Source organism: Notolepis coatsorum (genome assembly GCF_963971535.1).
Source record: "Notolepis coatsorum genome assembly, chromosome: 4".
NCBI lineage: Eukaryota > Metazoa > Chordata > Actinopteri > Aulopiformes > Paralepididae > Notolepis > Notolepis coatsorum.
Window position 1 is genome coordinate 106,557,873 of NC_140168.1, and position 17,285 is coordinate 106,575,157.

At 48.9% G+C, this 17,285-nt stretch overlaps 1 protein-coding gene across 1 annotated transcript; it reads right to left on the bottom strand.

The window, feature by feature from the left end:
* Positions 1-667: 667 nt before the first annotated feature.
* acot13 (acyl-CoA thioesterase 13) lies at positions 668-10,436 on the bottom strand. Its single transcript, XM_084312585.1, has 3 exons — positions 10,172-10,436; positions 5,232-5,416; positions 668-1,143 (listed from the first exon to the last, which is right to left on the bottom strand). The coding sequence occupies exons 1-3, from the start codon at positions 10,253-10,255 to the stop codon at positions 987-989; spliced, it is 426 nt and encodes a 141-aa protein (XP_084168711.1). The 5' UTR covers positions 10,256-10,436; the 3' UTR covers positions 668-986.
* Between the last annotated feature and the right edge of the window lie 6,849 nt (positions 10,437-17,285).

Genomic DNA, 17,285 nt, shown 5'->3' on the forward strand with positions numbered 1-17,285 from the left:
GGAAGGTAGGGAGGGGTTTTAGGTTGAGTTTTGAGTTCCAAAAAATGGAGCTTAAAGTTTAAAGCTCAATATATCAAAACGTGGCACTTTACAGTGAACAGGAGGTCTATTTGTATTAAAAACAATAGATTGATTTTCCTTTAAATGTCTGGAAGAGCTCAAAAATACAAATGTCAAATGATATTTTCGTAACTTTTTTTTAGTTGATCTAAATGTTACCGATTGTGTTAAATGGGCATATATCATCTCATATCGATTGCAGGCACCTGAATCTAATCTAATCGTATTGTATCGTGAGAGACTTTGTGATATCGGCAAATATCGTATCGTTGTCCAAAGAATCGATATCGTATCGTATCATGATGAAACTGGTGATTCCCACCCCTACTGCACGTTAGCCTAGCTTAGCACAATGAACATGCCCGGTTAGCCTTCGGGAGAGGTTAGTTGGACAATGCCTAGGCTAACCGGTCATGTCCGCTTCCATTCATTGTGCTAAGCTAGGCTAACGTGCAGCCAGATAGCTTTCTACTGAACGCACAGAGAGGAAACTGGTATCTATCTTCTTGTCTCTCTCTGGAGAAGACTGTAAGCTAATTTCCCCAAATGTTGGCGTGTTCCTTTTAACATGGCCGCAAGCTTCATTGCAAACTACTATATGAATGTCAAGTCAAGTCAAGAGTTTTAATTGTCATGGCATACAGGTATACGAATGTTGATTTGACCCAATATTACAGCACTATTATCAAGTAGCTCGTACATGGATGGCTCTGCACAGAAGCTCTTTACAGTTGGCTTCACTCGGTAGACTGGCATCTAGTGCCGTGCTCGCTGGGTGTGATGTCCAGGTTCAGCTGCCCAGGTGCTGGGTGTGATGTCCAGGTTCAGCTGCCCAGGTGCTGGGTGTGATGTCCAGGTTCAGCTGCCCAGGTGCTGGGTGTGATGTCCAGGTTCAGCTGCCCAGGTGCTGGGTGTGATGTCCAGGTTCAGCTGCCCAGGTGCTTGGTGTGTCTCCCTTGTGCGATCAGTCTCCCTGTGGCCTTGCTGGTGAGGTCTACGGTAGCGAACGCCAAGGTCCTGCCCTGCTTCAGGACCTGCGCGGTGATCAGGACGTCTTCGCCCAGTTTGGCAGCGTTCACGTACCTGCCGGGAGGGAGAGTGGAATGGTGAACATTTAACTACTGCAGTGAGACATTAGACAGGGTTCGCACAAGGTCCTTGGAGTGCTTGATTTAACAAAACAGTCGAGGCCTGGAATACCTTAAACAGCCCATTTTTTAACAAGGTACTTAAAAAGTCCTTGAAATTCAAATCAACTATTCGCATTGAAGGTTTTGTTCTTGTTCTTTTGTACTTTACTCTAGTATTATTAGGTTTGTATACTTGTACTTTTACTCAACTACATTTCAGAGAAAGAAAACATACTTTTTACTCCTTACATTTAAAATGCAGACCTACAAAGTACAAATCTCGCAGGTCCAACTATTTTAATTAGTAAATGAATGAATGACCTTTATTTATATAGCACCCTTCACAGCACGAATGCACAGGGTGCTTTACACTACAGCTTAATATAAAAACAATAAAACAAAATCAGAAATAAATGACAACAGCAGTTAAAAACAGTGAAACCAGATAGAAAAAGTAGAATAAAAGAATTTGGATAAAATCATGAGTCACTAATTAAAACAAAACTATAGAACAGTGAGGACAAAGGGTGTCTATGTATGCCCAAAGGCCTGTCTGAACAAATGTGTTTTTAGTTGTTTTTTTAAAAGAGTTCTCAGAGGGGGCAGTTCGCAGGTCCAGGGGGAGAGCGTTCCAGAGCCTTGGTGCCGTCACCTCGAAGGCTCGATCACCCCTTGTTTTCAGCCTGGTCCTGGGGATCACTAGGAGGTGCTGATCGGCAGATCTGAGTGAGCAGGTGTTGGTGTAGGGATGGATGAGTTCAGTGATGTAGATAGGGGCCTGACCGTGGAGTGCTCTGAAAGTGAAAGTGAGGACTTTGAAGTGAATTCTATAGTGTACCGGGAGCCAGTGCAGGGATACCAGAATGGGAGTGATGTGACATGATTTTTTTGACCTTGTGAGTAGCCTGGCTGCAGCATTTTGGACCATTTGTAGTTTGTCTGTGGATGATTTGGTGAGACAGGTGAAAAGTGAGTTGCAGTAGTCAAGCCTAGAGGAAATAAAAGCATGCACGGACAGTTCTAATTCAGAGTGAGATATGATGGTGCGGAGTTTTGCAATGTTTCTGAGGTGAAAGAAGCGTGTGAGTGTTTTGACATGTTTGTCTAGGTTCATGGCCTGGTCGAAGACAACACCCAGGTTTCTCAGGTGGGGACGTATGTTGTCTTTAAGGGACCCCAAGTGAGTGGCCACTCTAGCTGCAGTCTTTTCAGCTGCTACGATCAGCACCTCCGTTTTTGCAGCATTTAACTGGAGGAAGTTACTCCCCATCCAGCTCTCAATGCCGAGCAGGCACTCCTGGAGAAGGCTGAGTTTCTCCAAGTTGTCGGGTTTAAAAGAGCAGAGTAGTTGTATTTGTTTCTCTGGCCGAACTAATGTTATGTTAACGTTATTAATCCTGCGGCCGCGCTTTATTTAAAAACAGCCAATCAAATCCCCATCAATGGAAAATGAACCCGCCCATCCCCATGCTGATTGGTCCTTGTGCAAGACTAGAAAGCAGGGATTTTTTTTTTTAGCATTTTTACAGCTTTTATTGGCCACGCAGGACCGACAGAGGAGAGGGCGAACGGGAGGAGAGGTGGGGAGGACATGCGACAAATAACGACGGGAGCTGGGATCGAACCCGGGTCGGCCGCGTAGGTGCGCGAGGCACTATGGTATGCGCTACGAGGGCGCCCCCAGAAAGCAGGGATCTTTGATTAAACGCCTGCTATCAGAAGAAGTGTTTACTTAACTTTTTAGTACTTAAGTACATTTAAAAGTAGAAACTTTGACTTTTACTTGAGTATGATTTTGAGACGGTACCCATACTTTCACTTAAGTATAATTTCTGGGTACTTTTTACACCTGAGCTCTATACATTAAGTTCTATAATCAACAGACAGACTATACATTCAATATTGTTTACATCAGGCAGTAGAGAAGAAGTCTCTTTATCATGCAGATGAACACACATGCACTGAGTCGCCGATGAAATGTCTCTACACTTGACCCATCTCGTCGTCCTTTGTTTTCAGTGCATATAACATTGTTCCTACATAAGAACACTTTCAATATGGGGCGGCTACGTGGCGTAGTGGGCAAGGCGCTCGCCACGAATGACGGAGACGCTGGGCTTGCCTGTTCGAGCCCAGCGCTCCACATTGCTTTCAGTTTAGCTGGTCGTCCGTACTAATACACATTGGCCGTATTAGGGGGTGGGAAACTGATGGGTGGGGATCGGGCGTTGTGGACAGCGACTCCTACAGGTCGGTTGGTGCACCTGCGCAGTAGAATCAGGAAGTGTCGGGGGCAGCGTGAGCCTCCCACGCGTTACTCCTCGCCACTGAGAGATCGAGCTGCGCAGGTGAAAAGATGCGACTGCTGTTACCTCAAGTACCGGAGGGGACTCGTGCTATGTATGACTTAGTCCACATTGCAGCCGGCTTGTGGGAGGCAAGAAACAGCGTTCGTGACAGGGGAGGGTTGAATTGGATGATACGAAATTGGGATGGGAGAAAAATATAGAAAATGGGAGAAAAAGTGGATAAAAAAAAAAAGAACACTTACAATACATAATAGATAGATAGATAGATAGATACTGTATTAATCCCCTTGGGGAAATTCACGTATCCAGTAGCTCACAGTTGACAAGACAATAAAAAGGACAACCAATACAACAAACAAACAATGAAGGTCAGCGCTGAAGTTTAAATAAGTTCCAATGGGTTGGTTGGGTGGCGCAGCGGTCTAAGCGTCTGCCCACCACCACAGAGACAGTGGGATCGAATCCGGCTGTGGTGCTTCCGGGTTGGCCGACCGTCCATACTAACACAATTGGCAGTGTTAGCGGAAGAAGCTGTTTTTAAAGCGGGATGTTTGGTGGTCAGGGATCTGTAGCGCCTCCCGGAGGCCAGCAGCTGGAAGACATGGTGTGTGTCCTGTGTGAGTGGGGGGTCCGTACTCACGTGATGTCCTGTGTCCTGTGTGAGTGGGGGGTCCGTACTCACGTGATGCCCTGTGTGAGTGGGGGGTCCGTACTCACGTGATGTCCTGTGTGAGTGGGGGGTCCGTACTCACGTGATGTCTTGTGTGAGTGGGGGGTCCGTACTCACGTGATGTCCTGTGTGAGTGGGGGGTCCGTACTCACGTGATGTCCTGTGTGCTGTGTGAGTGGGGGTCCGTACTCACGTGATGTCCCATGTGAGTGGGGGGTCCGTACTCATGTGATGTCCTGTGTGCTGTGTGAGTGGGGGTCCGTACTCACGTGATGTCCTGTGTGAGTGGGGGGGCCGTACTCACGTGATGTCCTGTGTGAGTGGGGGGTCCGTACTCACGTGATGTCCTGTGTGAGTGGGGGGGGCCGTACTCACGTGATGTCCTGTGTGAGTGGGGGGTCCGTACTCACGTGATGTCCTGTGTGAGTGGGGGTCCGTACTCACGTGATGTCCTGTGTGAGTGGGGGGTCCGTACTCACGTGATGTCCTGTGTGAGTGGGGGGTCCGTACTCACGTGATGTCCTGTGTGAGTGGGGGGTCCGTACTCACGTGATGTGCTGTGTGAGTGGGGGGGCCGTACTCACGTGATGTCCTGTGTGCTGTGTGAGTGGGGGTCCGTACTCACGTGATGTCCTGTGTGAGTGGGGGGGCCGTACTCACGTGATGTCCTGTGTGCTGTGTGAGTGGGGGGTCCGTACTCACGTGATGTCCTGTGTGAGTGGGGGTCCGTACTCACGTGATGTCCTGTGTGAGTGGGGGGGCCGTACTCACGTGATGTCCTGTGTGCTGTGTGAGTGGGGGGTCCGTACTCACGTGATGTCCTGTGTGAGTGGGGGTCCGTACTCACGTGATGTCCTGTGTGAGTGGGGGGTCCGTACTCACGTGATGTGCTGTGTGAGTGGGGGTCCGTACTCACGTGATGTCCTGTGTGAGTGGGGGGGCCGTACTCACGTGATGTCCTGTGTGCTGTGTGAGTGGGGGGTCCGTACTCACGTGATGTCCTGTGTGAGTGGGGGGTCCGTACTCACGTGATGTCCTGTGTGAGTGGGGGTCCGTACTCACGTGATGTTCATGTCCACGCTGACCCCCGGCGCCCCCCGCTCGCTGTACATGATGGCCATGGTGGAGATGACGTCCACCAGTGTCGCCGTCAGCCCGCCGTGCAGCGTGCCGCCCCTGTTGGTGTCGGCCTCCTCCACCTTCATCTCACACACCACCTTCCCCGGGCTGGCAGAGACCAGGTCCACCTGGAGACCATCATCATCATCATCATTATTATTATACTGGCGGAGACCAGGTCCACCTGGAGACCATCATCATCATCATTATTATTATACTGGCGGAGACCAGGTCCACCTGGAGCATTATTATTATTATTATTATTATTATATTAACACTTTGATCGCCATGGTTAAATTCATAATTTACCATCCCTCGCCAGCTCTATTTGTCTATGGAGAAGTTCCCCTTCTTTGCAGGGCTATAACTTTTTAAATTGTATTGCTCAATTGACATTATTATGGCCCATTCAATGTCCTATATCTATTGTTCAGGGTGTAGCAACGTTATACTTTTTCATTCACATATTCATACTAAAATACGGTCTAAAGTATAAGTATGTTTTTATCGTTTTCTGCAGCTTTCTCCAGAACTTGATTTATAGCTCCAAATGCATTATATTGATTGGAGGTACTTCTAGAAGTTACTACGTATGATCTGATGTTGACCGGATGGGCGGGGGGTCGTTTATAATTCCGTGGGCAACGTTATATCATTCATCTAGTGTGGGTCATATGACATTCAGAGCAGTTAGTATAGCAGACATTAGAAAATAACGCTGAAACTCACCGTATCTTCCTCGCGCCGTTGGGGGATGAGCGTGGAATAGAATTTTTTCTATTATGGGATGTCGAAATATCCGATCCATTTCCAGGTTGTATAATAGTATATACGTCCAAATCATGTTGTTTATTGAGTTATGTGCACCGATCGGTGTTCACTATGTCAAGATGGAGTCCTGCTAATGATAGCGAGTGCCCGGACGAAATATGGGTGATCACCACTTCATCCACATGACTTCCTGTTAGGGCTGGGCGATATGACGATATTATATAAATATCGGGTACAGTTCATAAACGATACACTTTTTAAACGTATCGTGGACATCGTGATGTTCCTCACAATCCCTCACATCAGTTTATAAGCCGCCGCGGTTGAGATGACTTACTTTGGCGCAGCGCTCTACTCTCTCGTCTCTCCCTCTCAAAGAAAAAAAATACACAGACTCGCCCCAACCTACGTCATGTACACGCCCATACACACACACGCGCACACACACCCAGAGAGGCGGTGCTACAGGTTTGTTTGGAGGACTCTACTCCAGGAAACAGGGATACGACAGCGTGAGAGAAGTGGACAGAGCTTCGTGAGTTTAAACGTTAGCCATACAGTACATCTTTTATTCAGAAACGGCAATGGAATATGGAGGCGCCGAGGTGGATGAACTGGTAGTAGCCTCGCGTTCTAACCGTTAGCATTGCGGCTAGCGCAAATGAGCTAATAAGGCACTGAATGCATACAGTAGCTTGTTAGCTAGCGTCGAAATCCGTGTGTCGCATTGACGGTCACGGCGCCCCAGCTACACTGTCGGGGGGGGGGGGGGGGGGTACCGTCTTTATATCTATCTAATCTATGGGGGGTACTACCAAGTCGAGTAGGTAGTAGCCGGGCACCATGCAGACCGTGGAAAAGCGGCATAAGAGAATACCTCATAATGTTTCATGCAATTAAAAAGTAAATATATATATTATATATGATGATGATGCACACACGTTTACAGTGTTTTGTTTACCAGTAGGATGTTATAACATTGCTGATAATAAAAATCATAAGTCTAAGCTATCAAGTCTCCCGTGATTTTATATTACTATATATTAAAAGTATAGGCGGACCATTCCTTGGTTACAAGATTATTATTTTCTCACAGTAGTGTGTGTGTATTTTTGGCTAAAGTGGATAGAAAACAGTATTGTGCAAAAGTCTTAGGCACCCAAGAGTATTTATATAAATTGTCTTAGATGTTAATAAAAAAATTTCTGTATTAGTGTGTCAGTAGACTACTCTTTTAGATTTTTAGAAATGTTTAATTAAATTATTTTTGAAAGCATCTTCATGGTTTAATGCAGGTCTGTTGCAGGGACTATTTTAATCGTCATGTTGGCGTGACTGTAGGCTTCAAAGGGTCAAGCATTTTTAAGGGCTTTAGAGGAAATGTCAAAATATCGTGTATCGTGACATAGCCAAAAAATATCGTGATATCATTTAGAGGCCATATCGCCCAGCCCTACTTCCTGTTGGGCGATCTGCCGAGCGTCCACCAGATGGCGCTCTTGAACCGTTAGAGAGTTGAGTGGAGATCAGCAGTATATCTCAGGTCCCCGGAGGAGAAATATGATTTCGATCACAGATTTTTGAAATATTGATATCAAAGACGTGTTACGGTGTCTTCGGCAGAATGAGCATGGCGGGCAATGACGAGTTTCGGCGTTTCCGGCGATTAAAGTGTTAATACAAATAAAAATGCTTTTAATTTCTAGTAGCCAAATGTGTAATTTCAAAACTGAAATTGATGTTCACTAATGTGGTAAATAAAACTCGCTGTTTTGAGGCAACGTGAGTTTCTGCCTTGAAATCCAGAATTTGATCTGGACATTATGACAATGATAACAAACTATCATTACACATGGGCAAAACAGAGTCCATTCTCTTCGGTTCAAATAACAAACTCAGCAAGACCGACGGCTTCTCAGTTACAGTGGGTGACAATATTGTCACAAGGAAAGAAGATATTACCTACCTGGGTTCCATCCTAGAGGCAAATCTTTCCTGTGACAAAATGGCATCCAATGTAATAAAAAAAGTCAACCAATGAACTAGATTCTTGTACCGGATCTCCTCACTGGTAAACAAGAATACCCTGAAGATTCTGGCAGGAGCACTCATTCAAGGGTACTACGAGTACGACTATGCTTGCACCTCATGGTACCAAAGCACCTCAAAGGCACTAAAAACAAGATTACAAACATCTCAAAACAAACTGGTCAGACTACTGCTTGACCTAACTCCTAGAACCCACCTCACCCCTGCCCACTTTGACAACCTAGGATGGCTTAGAGTAGACGACAGAGTACAGCAACTTGCAATGGGCCTGGTCTACAAGATACACTACACGACCAAGGTACCCATGTACATGTCAAAATACTTCTCAAAGGTCAGTGAATACCACAACCACAACACCAGAGGGAGCTCCACAAATCATGTTAAACCCAGATTCGGCTCAAACAAGGGACTAAACACGTTTCGCAATTATGCCACATCAATGTGGAACGCCCTACCCAAAGCTGTAAAGGAATGTGAATCACTACCCACTTTCAAAAACACTCTCAAAAAACACCTACGGGAGACTGCAATTCGAAACTGGCCCCTGCAAATGTCCGAACACAACCCCCTCCAATGCACAGTAAATTACCAAGTATGGTCTTGTCAATAATCCAATGTACAGTTGTTTGTACAGTTGTACAGTGTCCCCCACCCACCCCTCCTACCCAACCCCCCCCCCCCCCCCCCACTCCTACCCAACCCCCCCCCCCCCCCCCCCCCCCCCCCCCCCACGGTTTGATCTGGACATTATGACACGGTTTGATCTGGACATTATGACACACTAGGCTTGTTCAAGATAAATAATAATAATGGATTGGATTTATATAGCGCTCTTCTCTGACTGACTGTTGCTCTGACTCAGAGCGCTTCACAGAGTCCATTATTCGTTCATACACAGTCATACCGGTGGTGGTAAGCTACAATTGCAGCCAGAGCTGCCCTGAGGCAGACTCACGGAAGCGTGGCGAATAATCAACGCCTACGGCCCCTCCGACCACCACCAACATTCATTCACATGCATACACATTCATACGAGGCAAGTAGGTTAAGTGTCTTGCCCAAGGACACAACGGCAATGGGATGGACATGGGCTTGAGCGGGATTCGAACCACCAACCTTTCGATCATTGGACGCCCCGCTCTACCCCTGAGCCACGCCGCCCCGAAGATGGATTTCGGTTTGCCTCGACTAGTAGACGAGAGTAGCCGAGTGAAGCCGGGGGAGGAGTTAAGAGGGCGGACACTGCCGATTTCACGAGAGCCCCTCGCCTAGTCTCGCGCGGCAGATACGCTTTCACGTCACCACACACACATTACACACCTGTCCAGCTCATTATAATGCGATGGCCGTGTGCAAAATTAGATCAGATTCAAATGTACAGCACACCATATACTGCTACAGTGGAATATACTATTCATATACCATAATGTATACCATCTTGTTGCACGCTCCTGGCCGCACGCACACACATCACACTGCTGTGTGTGTGTGTCTGACAGCTTGAAGTTTATCATGATGATATGATGATAAGTTGATAACGCATAACATAATAAAGTTTTCAATCAATCAAACGTCTCATAACTCCCTGGCTGTCACATGGCTGGTGACTGACAACTTTTCTGAGCCAATAGGCGCTTTGCGCGACCGTAGCAAGTCGCTTCCCAGCCGGGAGCAGCCGGCTGAGAGGTACTGTGGAGCCTCGCTCTGAATGCTGCGCGCGGCTCGCTCCCGCGGGAGTTCCACGCCTCGCCTCGTCTCAGACTTTCAGAGCAAGTCGGACAACATTCTAACCGTCATGCAACGCGCTTGGCGAGGCCGTAGTAAAACCTGCGCAGATCTGCGTCCGCCGGCCTATCCCATCTTGAACAAGCCTATTATGACACGGTTTGATCTGGACATTATGACACATTATGACACGGTTTGATCTGGACATTATGACACATTATGACACGGTTTGACTGTCTGGGTGAGCATGGATCCAGTCTGTCAGCAGGCACAGTAACAAGTAGCAGAAAGCACTGTGTACTCTGTATAATACTTCTTTCAGACATAACAGAACCTACCTTACTCAAGACTCTATCGAAGCCCTGGGTATCCACCATTACTTTCATGATTTGTCTCAGTGAGGTTAAAGAAAGAGACACCATGTCTGCAGCGGAATGGGCTCAATGTCAGCTTGTTGTCTGCAGGTGAATGTGCAGCAGGCTGTTATGAAAGTCGGTGCGTTTCTTCTTCTTCTATGGGGTTAATGGCGGGTCGCGACCACATAAAGGGGCATACCGCCACCTACTGTACAACCCATTTTACTTTCTTCTTCTTCTTCTTCTTCTTCTTCTTCTTCTTCTTCTTCTTCTTCTTCTTCTTCTTCTTCTTCTTCTTCTTCTTCTTCTTCTTCTTCTTCTTCTTCTTCTTGGAGTTTTACGGAGGTCGGCCACCAACTGGCAATGGCATTACCGCCATCTTCTGGTATAATAATAATAATAATAATAATAATAATAATAATAATAATAATAATAATAATAATAATAATAATAATAATAATAATAATAATAATAATAATAATAATAATAATAATAATAATAATAATAATAATAATAATAATAATTGTTGTGAAGGGCCAGATTAAACCGAATATATATATTTATTTATATATATATATTTAATTGTATTTGTATATTCTCTAATATTCCCTGATATCCCTTGTATATTCCTTGTACAATATGCATTGAATATCCATTCTAGCCTACTGAACATCCCATAATAGTCTCCATTCTACTATTGGTCGAGACCTTGGTGCCAGGCTGCCATACCCCTCAGACCCAGTTCAAACGTACCGCTCGACATGTACGAACAAGTCCTAGTTCCGCGTAGGAATTTGGCTACCGCACCACTAATGGGACTATTTGTTCATAGTGCGTATATATACTGCGCTACTAAAGTAGGACTTTCTTTTCAGTCCAGTTTCTTACCCTCCAATAGAGTCACAGACGTAAAGCCTCCCCGCGATGCCACGTGTGGGAGTAAGGCCAAGTTCGCCTACCATCGGTATTGAGACATCGTGTATATTAATATTTGAATAGTCATATTTGGCACTATATCGTCGAGTTGGACGTAGTCTATTAAGCTAATAATAGTCTGTTAATATATAGTGCTTCGTGCGGTGAGAATACTACCATAGTCAGTACCCCATCGTTTCGGGCAGAGAACTGGCTGCTTACCCAGGGTGGTTGACCCTATGTGAAGCTGCACCCGAGGAGCCCCAGAGCCGACGAGCGAGTGGACCTGTATACCGGATTATTCTACCGACGACAGCCCGCCTTCCCAGGCACGGATTATGCTTTGGATACTTTGATTATTCTATGGATAAAGACCCCCGACACTACCGTGTGTTGGAACCCCCCCCCCTGGAGAGGTCGCAAGGTGAGGAGACGCTCTGCAAGACGAGGTCTCTCCACATCTCTCCCCCGTGGACCGGAGAGAGCCGGCCCACAAAGAGTCCACCTGCTTTCATCTGTGGTCCAAGGATCGCCGGCGCATTGAACGGCACTACAGTGGGTTCTCCTGGGATACCCTTGGCCGGACGAGGCAGCTGGATTCTACCCCCCCCCCCCCTCCTACTCCTGTCGGCTTACAAGCGACCGGATTAACCCCCTCTAGTGTATCCAGCCTATAATCATTAAAGTATCATTGCTGTTATTCCTTAACTATTCCAGGTCGTATATTTACCACCTGCGCCTTCAGAGATTGGACATTATCTATTGATATACCGACGAATACTCCTTGCCATAAAAGTGCATACTATTTCAATTCATAAATGTAATTAAGTGATTAAGTGTTTAGTCTACACACCATCGCTGTGTAGGCAATAAAGACCTTGTTTCTAATTCGTACATTTGTGTTGGATCCGTTTCATCTACGTGAGAGTGTTCATGATAATATATTTATGCCGTGTACTGGGTGGCCGAATATTAAGTACAAAGGTAGTGGTAGTAAGTATCATATCTAGTAATACAGTCAGGGAATTGTACCCCTCAGTTACAATTGGTCCTTCGAGCCGGAGGGTAATTAGTGTAATATTAATATAGTGTTATTAATATTGAAATGGCCTATTATGAACACTCCACGAAACGATCCTCCTAACCAACGCCCGCAGCGCGAACGACGGCTCCCTCAGTACTTAGAGGCTTACGCTGTCAGTCAACAACCTAGTCTTCTACTAACAGTAAACGCGGTAAAACTAGAAAGTAAAAGTATGTCTAACCCCAACGCCCAGACTACCCCGACCATAGAGGCCCCTACGGGCTCTAATGTAACTGACCAAGTTCACGGTGGGGACCAGTGGGAACCAGACATGACTTCACACCCCGCCAGTACTGAAGAAGTAGTCCCCGATGAGTCCCGGGAGGAATACAACGCTACAGAGAGAGAACTCGGCACGGAAGAAGACGGGGAGAGCACCGTGGAGATAGAGCTCCAAGGCTCCGCAAGGAGTACCCCGAGGGAAGGCTCCCCTATACAACCGCCTTCTCCCAGCGAGGCAGAGAGGACCCTACAGCAGGCATTCCTCGTCAGCCTGAAAGCCTCTACTGAACGCGATAGACTCCAGGGTGAACGCGATCGATTGCAGATACAGCAACGGAGCGAAGAAGAGCACATACGCCTGGAAATAAGACGCATTCAGATGGAAGAGAATGTGGCCCGAGACCGAGCAGACAGCCAGCGAGCAGCTGCTGGTGCTCTACGGGACGCAGAGCGCGACAGACAGCAAGCGCAACTAATAGAACAGCTGATCAGACGGACAACACCCTCTCCCTCCGCCAGAGGCTCCAGGAACTCGTCTAGACACACCTCCAGGGCGGCATCCCCTAGCCGAGTAAACAACCCTGAACTTGACCAACAGACGAGGTCTATACCCCCCACAGACCACCTCCCCCCACCGGTCCAAGCGAGACCTAGCAACCGGGAAGGAGCAGCATATCCTGTGGAGAGGCTAAACCAGAGACTACAAGCACTGGATGACCTAACTGAAGACGAAGAGGAAGAGGAGGAGAACCACGCCCGAAGACAGCACAGTACTCTACCGGACCAGGAGGTCCGGTACAGCCCAGGCTATACTCCCGCGGAGCTGCGCTACAGACCCCCGACTCTATACACGGGTGAGCACGACGCACGACCCGCACCGAGGAACAGCACCTGGACAAGCGGGCCATGGTACACTGCCGGTACCAGCCCATGCCAAGAAGCGGGAGGAGACTCGCCTAGGAGGCCTCTCCCCCAACGCTCGCCGATGTATCCACAGTCAGCGTCATACCTTGGCACGCCTATGGTACCCGACTTCACCCAAGAGAACCGGGCCCAGTATACAGAACTCCGCATGTGTCTGGAGACCATGTTGGTGGATGTATTGGATGAACGCCACAAATACGCCATCCTACTGCAGCACTTAAAGGTGCCCCGCGCACATAATATAGCGCTCGCCTATGCGACTTCCACCACCCCATACACAGCAGCGCTGGTAGCATTGGACCAGAGGTATGGGCGCATATGGGATTACGTGATCCAGGAGATCCGACACATCGACCACTTACCCCCAGCAATAGACAATCGAGCACTGGACGACCTGTCCATCAGAGTGCAGTCCCTGGTAGGGATGTTGGGAGCGCAAAGAGAGAAGGGGAAGTATGAACTTTACGCCAACTCAAATGTGGAAAGGATCCTGGAGAAGCTGCCGCCCGCTCGTCAGGAGCGCTTTAGGCGGCAGAGGGACCACAGAGACCCGAATGGCCCCGAACCGAACCTCCTCGATCTAGCAGACTTCCTGGCGAGAGAAGTCAGCAGCCTACGGCTAGATACATTCGGACGGAGCACCCCTGGCTCCAGAGAAGGAACCAGACGACTAAATGATGGAAGAAGATCGGTGACTGTGATGCACCAATCGGAGTCAGTACCGAGCAGCAGGAGCCACAGTACCCCCTCCAGAACGGAGAAGTGGAAGATAGTGTGCCCCTACTGTGAGAAAGAACACTGGCTAGCGCAATGTGACTCCTTCCCCAAGCTGAACGCGGAGGAAGCAGGTCAATGGATAAAGTCCAACAAGCGCTGTTTTCGCTGTGCGCGCTCACACATGGCAGCCGAATGCCGCTTAAAGAAAAGGTGCACCAAGTGCGATGGAGCCCATCTGGACATACTTCACGACAGTAACAGACGGCGCCCTTCACCTGCACCATCCAGCCGCAAAGCGAGCGTCATGTACATAGATCCCGCCAGCAGCAGTGGAGCCCGAGTACTCCTAAAAGTAGTGCGTGTGACACTAAGCTACCAGAATAAAGTCCTGGACACTTACGCCGTCCTCGATGACGGGTCAGAGAAGACCCTGCTGCTCGCCTCCGCTGCGGCCCAGCTAGGGCTGCGGGGAAGCGAAACCCAAATGACAATTCGGACAATAAGACGAGATTTGAAGACGATAAAGGGCGAGAATGTCTCATTCTCTATCGCAGCAAGCGGCCAGCCTGAGCGACGGTACCAGATTGCAGACGCTTTCACCAGCCAAGAGATAGGACTGTCGCGGTACACATACCCCGTCGCCAAGCTGATGGAGAAATATGCACATCTGCGCAAGTTACCGATCCCGCTCATAGACAATGCTATGCCGACCCTGTTGATAGGCTCCGACCATGCAGACCTCATTGTCCCGATAGACCGTGTTCATACCGGACCCCGAGGCTGTCCTGCAGCAGTCGAGACCCGTTTGGGATGGACTCTCCAAGGCCCGCTCGCCAAATCTCTCAACCGAAGTACAGCCACTAGATGTCTCCACTCCCGAGTCACAGAGGGAGAAACCGCACTCCTGCAACACGTAGAGCGGCTATGGAGCTTGGAACAAATGCCCTTTAAGAATGGAAAGAAAGACATTCGCTCTAAAGATGACATTTACGCCATTCACCTCCTCGAGACAGGGACCAAGAGAGTCCCGGTCAACGGCGTGTTGAGATACGCCACGCCACTCCTGCGGCGAGAAGGAATGCCTACTTTCCACGCCAAGACAGACGCCATAGAACGGTACCTGCTGAACACGGAGCGGCGCTTAGCCAAGAACCCCGCCCAAGAGAGTGTATACCGCGCTGAGATTGAGAAGCTCATCACAGCGGGACACGTCACAAAGATGGACATTAAAGAGGCTGACCAGACCACTGAATCGTGGTACGTGCCCCACCACAAGGTCCATCACAACGGTAAAGACCGCATAGTATTTAACTGCAGCTACCAGATCGGATCCCAAAATCTGAATAAAGAGTTACTGCCCGGTCCCACACTCGGCCCCTCCCTACTCGGCGTTCTACTCCGCTTCCGCCAGGAAAAGGTGGCCATCAGCGGGGACATTAAAGGAATGTTCCTGCAGGTGAGATTAGTAGAGGCGGACAAGCCCCTGTTACGGTTCCTATGGAGAGAGAAGCCAGGAGATGAGCACCCAGCCATCTACCAATGGGAAGTCCTCCCCTTCGGAACGACGTGCAGCCCCTGCTGTGCGACATTTGCACTACAGAAACATGTAGCAGAGGACCCAGCAGCGGACGAAGAGGTCCGACACAGCGTAAAGAACAGCTTCTACGTAGACAACTGTCTACAAAGCCTTTCAACCCAGGAAGAAGCCGAGGCTCTCCTGATTAAACTCCGCGCCTCATTGATCAAAGGCGGCTTTGATCTCAGGCAGTGGGCCAGCAGCGATCCGCAAGTACTGCGCAGCCTCTCCTCCGAGGACAAGGCAGCCAGCAGCGAGACCTGGATGGCTACAATCCCGGGAGAAGCCCAGGAGATGACCCTGGGATTGGTGTGGCGATTCAAAACAGATTCGCTTCACTACAGACACAAGCCCCTGACTACGGAGCAGGGAAGGCCGGCGGCGGCGCCGACCACCAGACGGAGTGTGTACACAACACTCGCCCGACAATATGACCCGCTAGGATGTATTCTACCGTACACCACCAGGGCAAAAATGATTGTACGAGCATTGTGGGACAAGGACCAGGGCTGGGACGACCCCATTCCCGCACACCTTGCATCCACCTAGAGAGAGTGGGAGATGGAGCTCCACTCACTCCCAGGCGTTAATATGCGCCGAAGCTACTTCCCACCCACGGTGAGGCCAGAGACATGTAAAATGGACTTGCACGTCTTCAGTGACGCCTCAGAGGTCGCATACGGATCAGTAGCCTACTTGCGGGCCCAAGACCAAGGGGGAGAGATCTACACAGCATTTGTCCTCGCCCGCTCGAGAGTAGCCCCACGCAAGCAACAATCTATCCCACGTCTAGAGCTCTGCGCAGCCCTAGCCGGAGCGCACCTAGCCACGCTCATCCAACGTGAGCTCACCATACCGGTGTCTAGAACAATCCTGTGGTCAGATTCCACGACGGTACTCGCCTGGATCAAATCGGACTCATGCAAGTACAAAGTCTTCGTGGGAGTCAGAGTCACCGAGATTCAAGACTTAACCGAAGAGTTAACCGGAGAAACAGAGTGGCGCTACGTTGATACAAAACAGAACCCAGCTGACGTCATCACCCGGGGGATGCCCCTGGATGACCTCACCCGTCGCAATGTCTACAGTGACGGCCCCGCATTCCTAAGACTCCCGGAAGGACAGTGGCCCATGCCTATCCCGAGGGCAGCAAGTCCAGAGGAGGTGGAAATTAAGAAGTCTGTGTTCTGTGGATTGAGCACCGTAGCCTCCACCGACCCTAACATAAACGATTGCACGTCCATAGAGAGTGCACAACAAAGAACATTCCTGCGGTACCACCCGGAGTGCAAGTCCCCCGCTGATATGTCAGCGGCTAACTACGAGGAAGCAGAATTGCTTCTACTGCAGCGAGCCCAGAGAGACTCGTTCCCCGATGAATTGGCCTGTCTACAGGGAGGAAAGCCCGTCCCATCCGACAGCAGATTAATTCACCTGGCCCCCGAGAGCGACGCTCACACCCTCATCAGAGTGGGTGGTCGCCTACGCAGAGCCCCCAATCTACCGGATGACATTAAATACCCGATCGTATTGAACAGCCGACACAAGGTCACAGAGCTGATTATAAAGAAATACGATGAGGATGTACATCACGCAGGAGCAGAAAGAGTCTTCGCGGAAATCAGACGTCGTTACTGGATCCTACAAGGAAGAGAGGC